The sequence below is a fragment of the Coturnix japonica genome, chromosome 7 (assembly GCF_001577835.2).
Source record: "Coturnix japonica isolate 7356 chromosome 7, Coturnix japonica 2.1, whole genome shotgun sequence".
NCBI lineage: Eukaryota > Metazoa > Chordata > Aves > Galliformes > Phasianidae > Coturnix > Coturnix japonica.
In genome coordinates, this window is record NC_029522.1 from 5,279,275 (window position 1) to 5,297,054 (window position 17,780).

Consider the following 17,780-nt stretch of genomic DNA (forward strand, 5'->3'; position numbering starts at 1 on the left):
TTAACCAGAGCTGTAATAAATAAAACCAGACTGTTTTTAACAAGGTTACTGGAAAAAACAAACAAAAAACAACAAACAAAAAAAACAGCTATTTTCAATGCACAATAATGAAAAGGAGATGAACAAGAACCTATTTATAGTGTCAGGTTAGTTTCTGTGAGGTCTGCTATAGTTCACTGATAACTTAAGCTCAGAAGAGGAACTAAACCTTGACACAGAATACAGTATATATCTAGGTTCCTAAAAAGAATAATGAAAATTAAAGTTCAAATGCCTGCAATATTTCATTACTTACCACAAGCTTGGCCAAATTCCAGATATAACTCTTTCCATTCATCTTTCCTTATGTTTAAATTTAAAAAAAAAACTATTTTGAAGCAGTTTCTTTAGAACAAACTTAACAGGGTCATCTACTCACAGACTTAAACTATTATTTAAGTAAGAAATACACAGAGTTTAAGTTTTAGGATGGGGGAGTTGATAGAGCAAGTTGAACTCAAGCTCGTTTTCCATGTAATTATTTGCATTTACAGTAATTTCCTGCATTAGATTGCAGAGCACATGCAAATGTCTGCTGTGGCAAGAGAAGCTTTTCTGTGTGCTTACCTGTAGTCTCGCAGTGTTTCAGAACTAATAGGAAATAATTGACAAATGGCTTCTGTAGAAAGTTAAAAAGGCTTGAGGAATATTGCACTATATGTCATTAAATCAATCCTTCATACCCCAAAGTTCAGTTCAAGCTCTCCTATATCACAGAAGTATTCTGTTCTTATTGATATTTTGAGATGATCAGCAGATGGAATTGATATTTCTGCATGTCTGCACATTCCGATACACAGAAATCTTATTTGTTCTTGGAGTCACAGAAAGTATCCAAATGAAAGAATGGAGGAAAACGATTATGAGCATGAACAAAACCTGAAATAGTATTCTTGTTCTCTGGGTCTCCCATTTCAATTCAACAAAATCCATTTACACAGGTAATACTCTAAGCTGCACCAGCAAACAGGACTCAGATGCAACGGGGAGATAAAAGGCTTTCCTCACTAGAAATGGAACAGAATATAACTGAATTAAAACTGGTAAAGTTTGAAGGTGGATAACATCCAAACACTGAAATTATGGCCATGGAACAAATACAGAATTTTTTAACCGTTATTTAACAAAGAAAAAAAATGTCAAGTGAGACATGTCCCTGGACAACGTACAATTTCAGAAAGAACAAAAATTAAAGGTATGGCACCGGCGACTTTTAACTCTTTTATTATATTGCATAAGCTCTAACATTTTACAAGTCTTAGTTACATTTGGAACAACAATTCACCGATGCTGTAATAAAGAGAGATTAAAAGTCACCTCTGTTAAAATACAGAAAGGTAAAAACACTTAAAACCTGGATGCTGAACATAAGAAATGTTGTAAATGAACATCTCATCTGTTCTTGAACGTTTCTGACAATGATTGCCAAGGTAATGAAGTGCCTGCTGAGTGTAAATCTCCAACATGCAAGGTGATGACAACAACTATCAGCTTGCCTATGTCTTGGTACTTCAACACCATTCTGTGGCTTCTGTGCATCAAGTGTGCACTGAACAGTGCCATCACACACAGTAGCAAGATGTTGCAAACTGTTAGTACTGTTCTAACATGGACTGAAGTGCAGCAGGTTCTTCAAAGGAACTGAAAAAATGAACTGAGGAAAAATGTAGCACTACAGTTTTTGAACAGATGCAAATATAGAAATGTTGACTAATTGTATGTTGTCTAGAAAAAGTTCCATTCTGTAAGATAATCATCAGGCTGAATGTCAATAGCAAAGACTTGAACAGATTTCTTCTGCCAGTCTAGAAAACTATCTTAAGTAATTTTTGTCTTTTAATCAGCAGAACACACTGAATACTGCTTTTAAAAGAAAATGAAGTTTGGATTAAAATCTCTTAACCCATTTCTAGTATGAGTTCTTTCACAGAAACATACCCATCCTGTTAGAACTGTAAACAATGCAAGTTAGGCCTCAAAATGAGAAACAAACAGGTTTTATAGCACAAGAAATGCTCAATACACCTTCTGCTGTCAATAAGGATTAGCAACTGTCAATGGCTTTTTATGATCATCACAATTTGTGTTAAAAACAAAATGATTTCAGTCCAGAAGTTAAAATCCCATTTTCAGACCCGTAAGCCCACTGACTTCCCAGATGCTTCATTCTGACTTAATAAAGTGAAATGGATTACGTACATGCCTTGTAAAAGATACTACTATTCAGATTGCTAAAGATATACTCCTTTAATTTTTCAAACATAAAATACAAAAAAGACAGGGTGTACAACAGTCATCATTATCAACATGCAGAAGTCAGTATTCCAACATAAAAACACTACATCTGCCTCTGAAAACATAAAAGCAACACAATTCAAAGTTAGAATTGGGGTTTTTGGCTAACAGAAAAAAAAACAACCCACATACCTGTGCTTCTCAGTTAGTCAGGAGTCCCACTCATAAAATAAGTCCAATGAAAGAGAAAGGCACTTCAGCAGGCTAATTCAGGTCTTGGGGTATTCCTAGTATGCCATGTTTCACGTGCAGTAGTGGACAACGGTTGTAGCGCACTGCATTTTCATTTGTACCCCATTACAACAGTAACATTGTTCATCTGCATCTTATTTTAACTGACAAGAAGAATTTGAAGTGCCGTCCAATCATCTCAACCTCTTTGGTACAACTGACTGCACAGAAATAGCAGAGAACTAACAAATGTGCAATCCTGCATTCAGGATTATCTCTTGTGCATCATCTCCAGCTCTGCAGTGGTAAATAACGTCCCTAATTATCAAATCAGCTGCGCATTCTGGTTTATAAGATAGCCAACTTCTCCTAATTCTGAGAGTATTAGAAACATTTTTCTTGCTAATTCAATATAATTGTCAGGTAACTTTCTTTTTTTAAATTTCTGTAGTACCTGGCTTTTTGTAACCACCAAAAAATTACTTTTTATTACCTCATTTGTATTCTGGTTAACATACACATATTAAGGTACATACAGCTAAGTATTATTTAATCTGATCATTTATATTATCATAAGATCATTTGAATTTGAAGGGACCCCTAAAGATCATCTAGTCCAACTCCCCTGCAATGCACAGGGATATCTACAGCTCCATCAGGCGCTCAGAGCCCCATCCAGCCTGACCTCGAGGTCATCCACTGCATCTCTGGACAACCTCCAGCACCTCACCACTCCAACTGTAAAATACTTCTTCCCTACACCCAGTCTTTCCTCTTTTACTTTGAAATGATTTCCCCTTGTCCTGTCACAACAGACCCTGCTAAAGAATCCATTCCCTTCTTATAGCCCCCCTTTAGATCCTGAAAATGTTTATAGTGCATCTAAGAACCGATCTGAGCCACACAGACTCATGTGCAGAAGCAAAGACTCAGCTAACTCCATCAACCACCTCAGTACCTACAAATTAAAACATGCTTTAAACAAGATAAACAGTCTGCTGTATATTTAAAGGACTGCAGAAAAACACAACTAGATTTAGATGAATCCACTGTCAGGGATTTACTGTTATTTTCAACAAAATATATAAAAATCTCTTTTCAAAAAGGGATGCATCGCAACCGACGCAACTCTAAGCAGGGCAATACTGAACCTTATAAATAAAAGTAACTTTCAAATGAATTCTGTGTTCATATGAATATACACTTCAAAATATATAATGGGTAAGCAGTAAAGGAAACGATGAAAACCACCACTTTGGGCTATGGAGTGAATACAGGAAAATAGGTACTGTATTTCATACACATAAGTTAAATTAGTCACAAAGAAAAAGTACAAAAGCAATGCTAACACAGAAAGCCATCTTAACCTCTAAAACAAATCATCTGCATAATTAAATCAGAGTCTTTCAGCGAAAGACAATTAGAGACATAAGAAAAACTTGGACTAATGGACTGCTAGTAACATCCCAATTATGCCACGTATTCTCCTAGAATATTAGGTAATTGCCCAAGAATATGTCAGACACCTGACAATCCCAACAGAACAGACACACTTGACAGAACCATTTCCTGAGTGAACGCTCCCAGAAGGCCGTCATGTAAAGTACTTCCCAGCTCTGTGTGCACACGTGGGACAGACATTAATGAACACTACCACCGTACTTTTCTCCCCCCTGCCCCCAATTCCTCAAAATAAAGAATTCCTGAAGGCAGGAAGGTGTGCTTCTGCAAAAACAGTGGCAAAAATGCAGCAGGATGGCAGAACAAGACAGACAACTAAGTGTATCACACAGTTTACATGTGTGCATTTCATTCTTGGGCCTCAGTGTTGAACCCCAACTATTACAAACTAGGGGACATATTTATAGCATTTCTTTAGGTTGACTTGTAATCAAACTGCCAAGGCCAAGATACTGGAACTTATTTAATCGGGGAAGCATCTTCAAAGCCACAGCAAGACATTCTATATACGGTACAAAGCACATTCAAGGGGTACGCATATTTTTCTGTTAGCCAAAGTTAAAACTATCACTTTAACAAGATTAACGTTAAAAATAAAGAACATTTTCATGGCCTTTCCCTTCCTCTATACATATCTTAGTTACATTTCATGCATCCATGACTTTTGGTTAAGTTTAACTCTGAGTTGAGTCATAAGTAGTATTTATATTGCATTACAGACCAAATTTTGCAATCTGCTCTCATGCTTATAAAAAACCCCAATTTTTAAAGCCTGCTTAACCCCGCTGCGATCCACGATCTGGAATAAAAGTAGCTTGGGTTAGTAAAATGTAGGCACATAAACCTCCAAATCATAAAATAAAAAGCAACAACTTTCCCATCAAAGGGCACTATTACATACTACAACGTAACTCGTCTATACTTGCATACTTCTTCATCACAGGCCAAAGTCAAACTTATAAATCCGCAGGAATTCAAGACAATGTTTTGGAGCACAACTGTTTCAACAGTAGGCAGAAAAGAGGATTTTAACTAGTAACAAAGCCTAGAAGAAGCCACTGAGGTTACCAGTAACGACAGCTTTAAATGTGACCAGAACCAGTCCTTTTCTGCAGGAGGTGGATGCTTCCAAGCTGATGCCAGTCATCAACATCCTCAGATCAGAAAAAAGCGGACTAAAAAAATGGGCGACATCTTAAGACAGCAGAGATCAAGAACTCCAGTAACCACAAAGCATGGTCACAGGTCCCCCTGCTGCCACTGCTATACAAAACAGTTACCTCTTGCACACCGATGGACATGGAGAGGATAGTAGCACGTCAGGACCCTTCCGATAAATCCAATAGAGCTCTTCTTCTGGTGCCACGGGACTAAATGAAGAGGTATTATACAAAGTGGTAGCAACAAACCTCTATAAAAACTCACATATAAAATACTGTACAAATAATCACATTTAGTAGGACCAAGACTGAGAGATGGCTTGAGCCACAATAACGACACTTTAACAAAAATTAATAAAAGATTAAACAAATGAAAGATGTGCCTACATTTCTCACTGTGCATTTCAACAGTTGAGTCAAGAACAAAAATGACTGGCTGATTAAAATGTGGACCATCTCACTACACTGCCAGCAAAATTAGGAATCAGAAAACTTACATTTGCATATTCCTGTTATCAATTCATATTGAATATCAATTGCCCAGTTGAAGTTATCGTAACTCAATCTGTACATTAAAAAACGTTAATTTTTCTTGATACTAGAAAACAATAATTCCCTTGTAAACCCTACACTGCAGAATTACACAAGCAGCCAAGAGGTCAACAACCAGCAGGGAGAGCAACAGCACAAAGCACACTGTGTTTTAATTTATAGGAATAAGTGGCCTCTCCTCCCTTTTCTTCCAGATATTACTTTTGCTATCTCTTTTTGTGAGAGACGGCCTATCCCTTTTTTTAGGGGAAGGGATACCGGATTCCTGATTTCCTGACACAGTTTTTCTTCTTAGACCCTCTTCGTCATGCTGTTCTATGGCTGGCCCATTCCCTCCGTCCAGAATGTGCCTCACAGCCTGGTCCTCTGGAGTACACACGGTGGTCCCGCTTTCGCTACTACTGAGATCCAGATCTTCCAAGTAAAGGATCTTTGAATGCGGCATATTTTTTATGAAGGTTTTCTCTCGTTCCAGTTTCCTACCAGGATGGTGCTCATTCATGTCCACACCAGAGTCCAGACTGGTGTCATTGCTCTCTGTTTTCTTGCCCTTTTTAATATCTATAAAAGAATGCCTCACTTGAGCTATTGGCTTTCCATCCAGGGACACAAACCATGCTCGAGGATGTGGAGATGGCTTTCCTTTTGAGAGTTCCAATAACGTTTGTTCTGAAATGCCTTGAAGCTCAGATGAAAATGGAGTCATTACAACTGCCTCATTCAACGTTCCAGGGACAGAGACGGATTCCAGTAAGCTGTTAGTGTACCGACCCCAGTTTGATGCTTGAGAAGGCAAGCCTTGTTCGCCATCCAATGTGCTTTTTTCATCTCTGCAGACAGAAGGCTGCGGATGAGAGTGCACTGGCATTTTAGGTAGCGTTTGTATGTAACCATCTCGATTCACAGGCTCCATCATAGGGCTATACACTAACTGTCCTTTCCTTGGCAGAGTTGCTGATTTAGCGGCGTGCAATTGTTCTGGGGAATGGAAAAGATCCGACGTTTGAAGAATAGCAATAGGTTGATTATAAATATGCATTAGATGTTCTGGGATATGGGAAAGCCCATATATCTCCTCTTGCAGTGTAAGGTATCTGTTTTGCTCTTGAATCTCCCTAGGAGCCTGGGAAGCAGCACTGTTAGCATGCTTTGGTGGCTGTAAGTGTCTGAGTCCAACACCGGGCTCCAATGAATGAGGTGAATTTATTGACTGACCAGTCTGATAGGATGACTGATAAGAAGCATCTTCTGAGTAGATTTTAAAATTGTCTCGTGATTTTCCATCTTCTGTGTCTGTGGACACCCTTCTCTGAGGACTGTATGAAGACATCTTGGGTGTGTATAACTGTGACTTATCCTCTAACTTCAAAGACCCCTTGACAGTATTGATGTGATTTATATGAGTTGTTGATGTTGTCTGGTCTTTCTTTATGACATCCAGCTTAGTTGTATTTTTTTCCTTCTTTTGTGTCCGACCACATTTGTCCCTAAGCAAAAGAAACACAGAGTGACTGCAGAGCATGCTAGGAAATACAACTGCTCATTGCTATAGCTGAAAAATCATATGTTGTTTAATAAGTTACTAGTATAATATACCATCAAAAAACTTAAAATGAACATCCATAAGCACCAAAATGAAAGAAATCTTAGGCTATATATTGGAGTCAGGCATACACAGCAAACCAAACATTTTAAAGTCTTAATATCTTAACGACTTTTCAATAGGGTTAAGAAACCTGACAAGTCCAAGTAAACGTCCATCAATCTTAAATTAAATTAATGCTGAGCTCATTACAGCCCCTCTTTTTGCTTACCTGCAGTAACAAAGAAGAACAGCGAAAAATCCAATTATAATGATAACAGTACCTCCCAGTATGGCTGTAAGGAACACCGTGTGATAGGCTGTTATGTCCTTGGAAACTGCACTAATTATCGATTCTAGATTTTCAAACAAAAAAGCAGACAAGAATTACATTTCACAATCACAATCAAGTAACTGTTCTTGATACGCAGATCTGCAGCTAATACAGCACATTGAACTTATCCCATAATTGTGTTTCTGCAGTTATCTATCCCTTAACATTTTGCTATTTCAGCAGACTAGAAGATGTGCAGCGTTCACAGTATAATGGATTTCTCAAGGTTCACCTTAGATGCTAAAGCAAGAACGTGACATCTACTCAACTCCAGCCAAATGACATTTGTCTAGGGTATCCAAATGGAGTTAGAAACATAATCTATATACTGGTTAGTGCTTCTGTTAAGAAATGCTTTTATAACACTTGCAGTTAGACATCACATTTCTCCTGGGAAAATCCCTAAATGTTAATATGCAAAATCCAAGTACAGAACACATGTATATACAAAAGGATCCACTGAAACCATACACCTAAGCCTAACCTCTCCTTGCATTTCTTCCTGTTTTAGGCTATCCTGAGCTGTAAGGGACACAGTATTGCTGAGTTTGAATCTCCAAAGCTACTGTTTCCTTGCAAGATCCTTCCAGAAGATGTCAATAGTATAAATGTATCACTTTGAATGCTGCTGTAGGGAAATCCAGGCTGTATTGCAAGTTGTAGGAAACAACCGCATGTATAAAGGCATGCGTAATCAGAACTCAAACAAGCAGAAGTGATCCAATTGTTGAAATTCCATACTGCTTTCCCTTCCTTTTGTTATTCAAAACAATCAAACTAAGCCTGATGACAAATTTGTACTTGAGTTATTCACTACTTCCTTTAACCATGGTTGCAATACCTCTTGTTCCAGGCAGCGGAGCTACTATCCAGTAGCCTAAGTGCTGAGCAGTGTACGTCCACACTAATTGACCATTTGCTTCCTTTACCATTCCTAGGCCACGGCTTACCCAAGCACCTGAAAAAGATAAGATAATGCAAATACCATGCCACGGTCCTCTCCATATAAAGCACTTCCAAAAAAAAACAAGAAAAAAATGAACTTCTGCCCTATACCACATATCTTACATTTTCAGTTAAAAATGCAAGTTTTCACTTGATGATTACAATACAAACATCCTTGTGTACATTGACTTTGAAATAAAATATCATCAGTAATTACTTAGATTATTTTCAACATTCATTTCTGACTGTCAGTTATCTGAAATGGATAAAACCTGCAAGTTACTTCAACAAAAAGAAAACCCATCTCATTTTATGAACTTAAACAGGTATAAAACTAAAGAAAATCAAGGAGCGAGTAATTTAAGGCTATGAAAGGAAATTTTCCATCAGCTCACACCTCTCAGTGGGAAAGCAACATAATCTAATAAGCTACAATAGGATAAACAATGCTCGTCATGAACGTTCCTTTCTTGTTCCCTCCTCCAAGACAATAACAGCTGAATTAGACCGAGGAAGGTCACTTGTTAGGCCACAGACACCACACCATCTGGTAGACAATCCAAAGGACAAGTGTCATGGTATGCCAGCTTCTACAGCTAATAACGCATGCAGTAGAAGAGATGGAATTAAACAGCACATTATTTGAATACATTAATTGCATACCATCTGGGAAATCCTGAAAAACGAAAACTGTCTCCTATAAACAACCTTACATTTTCAAACTACAAATACCAAGAAAAAAAATAAAAATGTTAACACACACAAAAAGTAAGAACCAAATTACATAAAAACTGCGATTTACATAAAGCCTGTCACATAATCTGATCTCCTGTGCCACACGTGTCCACAACCCTCCTTCACCTCTCCAAACTATTTGGCACTAAAATCTGCAGTCTTTTTTCGTACTTAAGGTGGCTGGCAGAGAGTGAACAGCCACAGCCCAGAACCCTGAAAGACATGGTTTTTGAATTACCTCGAGAACCTCTTGTCCAGACTCAGAAGCAGCAGCACCTCTAGGTGTCTTCCATCCCTAATTCCCACACAGGCTTTTAAAAACATAAATTAATAGCACGACACCACACTTAAAAGATTCTAAGTCTCCAAAAGCTCTACTTGAATTAAGATATCAATAAGAAGCAGTATAATCTCTAATAACCACTACAATTTGACCTTGCCTACATAGGCATAGAAAAAAAATAACACACATTAAGAAAAAAATGAGAATATTTCTGAGTGCACATTGCACGTAGAGCCTGATCTAGCTGTGATGTCCCTGTTCACTGTAGGCGAGTTGGACTACATGACCCCAGAGGTCCATTCCAACTCTAAGGATTCTATGATTCTGCTGACAGTTGTAACAAAGTGTTAAGCAACAATAAGGCCACACTCAGCATATGTAAATAGACTATGCATTTACAGCAGCTGTAAGAACAATAACTGAACTTCATCAAGTGTCAGTACCAGTACACTGAGCTACCCCAGGGAGCACTTCATGAGCTGACACAAGAACACAGTTTCTATATTTTTATTTCTGGTGTGCGTGGATCATTCACATAACAACACAGACTTTTCACTTACCTCTATCAGCACTGACACAGAAGTACTGATTATATGTGACAAACTACCCGAGGACTTGAGAATATGGAAGTACACTTCAACATCTTTTTTGGGCCATCCTGCACAGGAGACCTTTCATACCACAGCCTATCACAGCATGGTGATAGCTCTCTGCTCAGCCCCTGTAGGGGGTCGTGCTGCTACCTGTGGATACTCTTGACTTTGTGCTAGAGCTGAGACACTCAGTTGGCCCGGCTTCAGTCACCACCACTTTTATTATTTCGCTATTCCTCAGCTACCTTAGAAATGAGTCACAAACTGCAAAGCTCAGAGTAAAAGTAAAATAAATAAAGGTATGTAAGAAAAATCATACAGAACCATAAAGAAACTTGCAAACATCTACTCCACAGGACATCTGAAGAAGTAAAATTCAAAAAATGTAACTTAAAGTTACACCGCAAAAAAATCTTTCTCCTTGATCCCAGTTTTCCTTGTTCTTCCCTCACCAAGCTCCAGGCTCCACCTCAGTACTGCACTTCAATGATGATCATCACAAACAATGTACCTCGACAGAACCTCTAATAGCGAACAACCCCAAAGGCAAAAAAATCAACTACTCCTTCATCGCTGCGGTTGTTAGGTTAGCACATCATGTTCTTACTCTACCCTCAAGACCAACACACCTCATCAGGCACGTTAGGTAGGCTCCTCAGCACTCATATATGCATCTTACACTGGTTTCGTTCTAATTTTCCCCTATGCTGATCTGCTCTACTTCTGTCAGTTCATTGTTTTTACAGCACTGCTGACCTAGTTTTGTTCATTTACTAAGTCAAAACAGCTCAGCATAGGTACAAATGATGACTTAGATGGCTATGACAACAAAAAATTAAATCCCCTTACACTATTTTGCCATCACAGATAAAGACTCTTAGATGAAAAATGCTTCACCACTTTCCTTTCTGAAAGCCTCCTAGGTATGCAGATAGATTTAAACGTGATGTCAGGAATTTCCCTATATGCCAATTTTTAATTAACACACTCTTAGTTTAAATCAAGTATGTTGTTTGGTTGTTATTAATGTGATTAATTTCTCTGTCAAAGAGCAACTCTTAAGAGTTAGCGCCCTCCCGTCTACTTTCAGCTATAACAGATAAATGCTTTGGTAAGGAGTAAGACTGATATCTTCATCTGCTTGCTTATTTTAAGAACTGTGGAGGAAAGCATAAGGAACAAGCTAACACAGTTAGAACACTAGTGCACACACACCTAATAAGAGACATTTACATGGTTAAGTGTACATTGCACATTATTCTTGACTAAAATTAGACGTGAACTGATGACAAAAGGTTTAGCATGTCTTCTCCCCAGCCCCACACATATACTTAAAGAAATATGGTGTTCCCGTGGATAATTCTTTCTTAGCCTCCATTTCACTTTCATAATTGTTTTATTCACTTAAGTAACATCTATTCCAGTTTTAATAGCAAAGGATCTTCAGAGCTATACTTCAGAGAAAAAAAGGACTTGAATTCTCAACTCTGATTTATTTGGCTTTAGAAAGTCAAAGACAGAGAGGTTTTAACATGTAATGCCATGCAATATGTGCTCACTGAAACATTAGCCCCCCATGAAAATAAAAAACGGTTAAATTAAACATGCGTTGAATAGAAACGTTAATGGATTAGAGAAAATAAATAAATGACTTTGAACAATTCAGACTAGTCAACCAAAAACCAACACAAAACCTCTAGCCAAACTCTTGTCTACATAACAACAATTTATCATCACTATTAGTACTTAATGATGAAATGGCACACACTCAGAACTGTGTAAATGTGTTAAAACGTTGATTAACAAATTAGCCTGCTTACCAGATTTCATATCGAATGTCCATGCAGGTATAGCATCTCCTGATTTTACAGTACTTGTAGGAAGAGGAAGCGTAATCTGAATAGGGCCATTTACTTTCAGCTCTTTCCCAGCCAAAAGAACATTCACACATACTGCGGCAAGAGGAGTCAATTCAATGCTTTTGAAACCTGAATTAGAGAAATACCATGTCTGTAATTCTGCATTCATAGAACACTTTCAAATAAATAAATAAATAAATAGATAAATAAATAAATAAATAAATTAGAATTTAGAATGTATCCTTGCAAACAAAGTCGAGCCCTCATCTGCATTCAGCTACACAGTAATACATTGCTAACTTGGTCAAATAAAACAAACATTTCTGGACTTGTTAACCCTGTGTTCTAAGCCCAAAGCTTAGTATATCAGATCAATAAAAGAGAAACATACTCCTGACATACAGATCTATCACTGGCTGTGGAATCAGTGCCTAAGCAAAAGATGAGTTGGAGACAGAGAAACCCTTCTTTATCATATAATTCAATTCCCGGACAGTTAGCCAATAGATGAACTTTTTTTTTAATCCTGCAATATACACAACTTTGGAATCAACTGAAGACTTGATGCAAATATACAACTGCCACAAATCTTGTAGTCAAACCCTCTAAATAAACGTTCCTGTATCAATTAATTTGCTAATTTGGCATGGACAATTAACTGAATAATTCAGCTTGAAGTATGTCAACGCATTCTAAGCAAACTCCATATACAAAAATTTTACACCACAGCTTGTCATTTTGTTTCCTTTGTTTTCCTTCACACTAATTTGCAAATACTTCAGAGTCCATGATATGACAGACTACTGGAAAAAACTGAAACAGAATTAAGAAGTACTAGAATAATATTAAATCCACGCAGGCTTTTAGAAGCTGGCTGTGACAAAACTCCTGATGCATCAGATATCAATTAGCTTCCACCCACCCTAAAAGGAAGCTTACTCCTACGGGAGCATATGAATAATTTAAAACACATGCCAGACAGATTGAAAGAAAAAACTAAGGGGAGAAATGCTGCTTATTCTCTTACGCTTTAAATTTAACAAGGAGTGATACAGATGAGAACTAAAATAGTAAAATACATCAGTCAACATATCAATTATATGTGATATTCAATGAAAATTAAAGTACAGTTCATGGAAAGAAAACAACTAGTAGCCACCACATGCACTGTAACCAAATTAGGAGCCACAATGCTTCAAGCTCCCTGGGAATCGAAAGAAAAGAACAAAAAGAGATTGAACTGTACAATCTGCCAGAAATAAATGTAAAAATAAATCTCTGATATGATGACAAACACTCAAGTACTTATGACAATATGCAGTAGGATCTAATGGCTAGTGAAATCACTTAGTGCTACTCCAGTGAAACAGAATAACAGAAAACATTACAACTGTGCACTGTATACATTAGAGACTACTTGGTCACAAACAGGCTCACGCGGATTAACAGTGATCCAAATTATACCTTGCACAAAACTTTGGTGCTAGATGTAAAGTTCTAACAAACAGGCCACGGAAATGTAGTGAAAAAGCAAACAAGCCCATTGCTAAAATTGACTGCTGCAGTCCCACTGACTGCTTTTGATTCCGATAATTCACACTGTCCACAACTGCATCTTAAGGTGTTTATTTGACTACCTCTCCAGCCTCATGGTATCTCAGTTATCTACAATTGAAAGTCATTTAAAAAATTACTCATAGTGCATTAGAACCCTACAACTGTGCTTCAGCATGAAGAAGAACTATCTTTACATATCTATAAGGACAAATTCACTATTATGAGCTCTGGCTCACTACAGTGAACATAAACCAAACAAATCCAAGAGCAACATTACTTACCAGCCGTGTTCATAGCATTTCTCCATAGGAACAAGAGTAAACCAATTTAAAGCATTGGAAGCTGGTTCAGGCACTTTTAATTTAAGCACATTTTTATTAAACATTGTCTGCTCAATAGCATTATATTTGAAAAATCCCTCTTTAAAAACATCAATTACACATCTACCATACCTGATTTATTTAGAAGAATTCCTGTCGTATAAAGAAAACTGTCCACTTTCAAGAATTGCTCTGGCACCGTCAAATAAGCTGTGACATTTGTAATGTGGTGATCTGTTGGAAGCTTTATTAAAGACTTCTGAAACTGAACACTTGGTTGAGATTTGGCATCTGTAAAAGAGAACAATTTTGACTTAGCAACGGTAAAAAAAACATTTCCTGTCATTACTGCTCAGAAATACACTCAGCACAACAGTTTTTTTTCAACTACTTTCTCCAACACTTGTATATTTCTAGTCCTGTATCTGGCACAAATAGTTAAACAATTAACCAAACCTGTAGCCTTGGTATAGGCAATAGCTATCTCTTCTTGGGAAATGCAATGCTTACGTAGCTCCTGCTAAAGTGGCTTCTATTTCCACAGAAGATCAGCAAATATAGATAAATGAACTCATTAATTCTTTTTTCAACGGATCACGAAATGTTTAGCCTGTAGTACATACACAGTGAACTTACCAGACAGTTTTCCAGTGATTAGAAGAGTATCTTCAAACAGCCATATATTGGCTTGACTTTGTGGGAATAATGAGAGTGTCACAGACGAGTATACTGCAGAAAGTGATAACATCTGTTATATTATGCAACTGAAAAAATAACCATCTCATAAGACCTCTGATTCTGAAAGCATAGAGGAGTTGAAAAAGGAGCATATGAAGACTAGATAAATCAAAGACAGAAGAGGAATTACAGTGGTTACACAGAATGATACACACCGTATGTTTGCTACTGTTGTATGTTTACTAAAGTATAAGAGGGTCTAGGGATCTTAGAAGGATCCTGTTATTGATTTGTTTCTTAAATATAAACTTTTTCCTTGCCTCTTTAAGAAAAGGACAACTTAGGAAGAAGTACTGCTGAAAAGAAGGTGTAACAAAAGGCTACACCTGTTATTCTACACTCAAACCAATGGCACAACAGGAATCACCAGAGAAAATTTTTATCATAAGCACAAAACACATAAAAAGTCCTTTGCTACACTTAAGTGAATGATTTCTGAGCACACTCAGTATCGCAGTACATCTTACTTTATGTTAACAAGAGCTCTTTTCACTTTTACAGTAATTAGAATGCGTGACAAATCTAATAGGCCATTCACCCTTAACAGCCACACTGACAGGCACCACCTCCCTCAACTGACTGCAGTCATTTTAACTTGACAGTAACTACATCGACAGCTGAGAAAAAGTACTTTAATTACCAATAGACACAGTTTAATAATAGGACAGTAAGAGGCTTACGTACTTGGCATTCTCCCAGTCTTCCAAGGCAAAGGTGTTAACATGTAGCCATCTTTGTACGACACAATAGTTAAGCTTAATCCTAATTTATATGGAACTTTTATTAATACTGCGCCGTTGCTTCCAGTGAGAGTAGAATTTGTCTTGCTGTAGTTAACGAACACTTCCACTACTGCTTGTGCCAGGTACTGATGACTGATGATGTCATTTACTTGAACCTTTAGCATAAACACCGATCCTATAAAGAGAAAAACAAAAGAGATCATAATACTGGGAGATAATAATGTAGCTGAAGACTCTAACTAAAGCATTTCACTAGGTCCTGCAGTTCATGCCTTACATATTTACGCAGTGTATGGTCCATTCTTGTCCCACCACAGCTAAAGTACTGCAGAAAGGAGGAAAAGACATTCTGCAAGTGAGCAAAAAAACCTTGGGAATGGGATAGAGCTCCCAGAAGTTACCAAAATAAAAAAGGACCATCATTTATCAACAAAAAAACCCAACGCTTTCCCAAATTGAGAAGTAATTCTTCCTGCTCTCTCTTGTGTTTGAACAATGCAGGGACAATGAGACTCAGCGTGCCCTGCAAGAACCCTGTGATATCACACTGACAGTTGTAGCTGCTCTTGTTAGCCAGGTGTAACCATCAACTTGGCTCTCTCACTTCTAGAGATGCCCTTGACATATATTATTTTAAAACAGAGAAATTAAATCCTACATACTGTGGGCCAAAATTTTTTCATACATGAATGAAGTTCTTGACCAGTAAACAAATGCATTTAATCTATTTAATATCTCTCATTGGATCTATCCTCCTGGTTTGGCTTTCACCTTTCAGTATCACGCTTTATAAATGGCATTTGTCTATTGCTCATTACACAGTCCGACCTTCATACCAGCATACCAGGTGTCATGCAAAGATGATGATCATAATGACTAAGCAATACACTGAAAACATTAAGTCCACTTGAATAACTCTCAGTTTAATCTGCTGCCTTGGCTGTAACTAAGCTACCAGGGAATCTTTCCACAGAGAACCGGTACGTGAAAGTGAACCAGAAGAAAGAAATTCATGTTACTTCCAGGATGAAATGCAGTGCTCAGCATAAATTTAAGTGCCAACAAACTACTGGTAAAGCAGGTTGTGCCACCAAATGACATCCATTTCCTAATATTTCCATTACAGAATTACTACTATTCAACATCACGGAACTCCTACTACACAAGCATTATCAAACAGATGAATTACAGACATGCATTCCTGTTTAAGTTAATTGTCAAGCTAAGTTTCCTTGAAATTTCGCAACACAGAAATAGACCCAATTTCATTATGTTATCTCCCCTGTAATCAAGATTGATGCCGCACAACAAGATTACTACCACTGACCTTGATTTAAATCAAAAGGCCTCAGGAGGCCAACTGCTATCTATCCAACAAGACAGTATGCAAGGAAAACATGTAACTGAGGTCTCTGTGAAATAAATACCAGCTAGTATCTATTGTATTCATGCAGCACACTACATATCCATGCACAAAAGCTATACTTGATTGCTCAATTTACTACTACCTATGACATGTAGCAAATACCTTAGAGCTTTGTCTGTCTGATCCATAAGGACAGAGTAATCCACATCTTCCTCAGCAAATTAGTAACTACTTAAAGCAAAATGGTACTCAAACATAATTACAGAATTAAAAAGCAATGAACTTAGAATGTTGCTGTCATTTCTTATTCAAAGCTTTTCTCAAATATAATTGCATTAAACTTGTTGCTGAGAAAGGATTTCTAAATCTTCTAACTATTAGACACAGTCGTGTCAACTAACCAAATTATGACGACTAAGCAGATCCCTCAACACTGGTCCAGTTGCACACAACCTAGCATCATTTCAGGGGTTCCTGAAACTTGGAAGACAGGCAATTTGCCCTAAGCAATGACCATTGAAGCAGCCACTAAAATAGGGCCAACAGGTCACGCCAAACATTCTGATCCTGTTGCCAGAAGCTTTGGCTAAATAGTATTAAAACATATAATAAAATCACTAGCATAGGACCGAAGCTTGTGCCAGTAGGAATGAAGTTTGTTTACCAGGAACAAAACAGTATTTTAACAGCTGGAATTAAGCCATTAGAGAAAGGATCCTACCATTAACAGCTCGATGCAGTCAAAAAAATTGAAACCTACAATGTTCAAACTTCTGACATTATATAATTCTATCACATTTTTATTTTGTGTGTGTTTCCATTTCCTACAAATAAATCCAATTAAATTAAAATAAAGGGAATCACTACATCCTTCCACCAGCAATTCCTACATTCAAAGCTACTATTACGCAGGAATAGGTCTTCCTCTTGTTGCCTTCAGTTACAGCCATGCTCAAAGCCACTTCTCTAGAAAGGTTTGACTGAAACAAGAGACTGCAGAATCCCTCAGGAAAAACTAGATCTTTCCTGCTCCCTCAGCCATGTTTC

General features: G+C 37.5%; 1 protein-coding gene across 1 annotated transcript in view; it reads right to left on the bottom strand.

Annotated features, from left to right (window-relative positions):
- Positions 1 to 1,240: 1,240 nt before the first annotated feature.
- The window catches only part of FAM171B (family with sequence similarity 171 member B), a gene marked incomplete at its 5' end in the record, with an annotated part of 34,800 nt that continues 18,260 nt past the window's right edge, over positions 1,241 to 17,780 (bottom strand). Inside the window, 7 exons of the mRNA XM_015867883.2 lie at positions 1,241 to 7,165; positions 7,493 to 7,616; positions 8,436 to 8,552; positions 11,971 to 12,138; positions 14,019 to 14,177; positions 14,523 to 14,615; positions 15,309 to 15,542. Of these exons, the coding sequence (XP_015723369.2) occupies positions 5,830 to 7,165; positions 7,493 to 7,616; positions 8,436 to 8,552; positions 11,971 to 12,138; positions 14,019 to 14,177; positions 14,523 to 14,615; positions 15,309 to 15,542 (2,231 nt within the window). The remainder of the gene's footprint in view (positions 7,166 to 7,492; positions 7,617 to 8,435; positions 8,553 to 11,970; positions 12,139 to 14,018; positions 14,178 to 14,522; positions 14,616 to 15,308; positions 15,543 to 17,780) is intronic.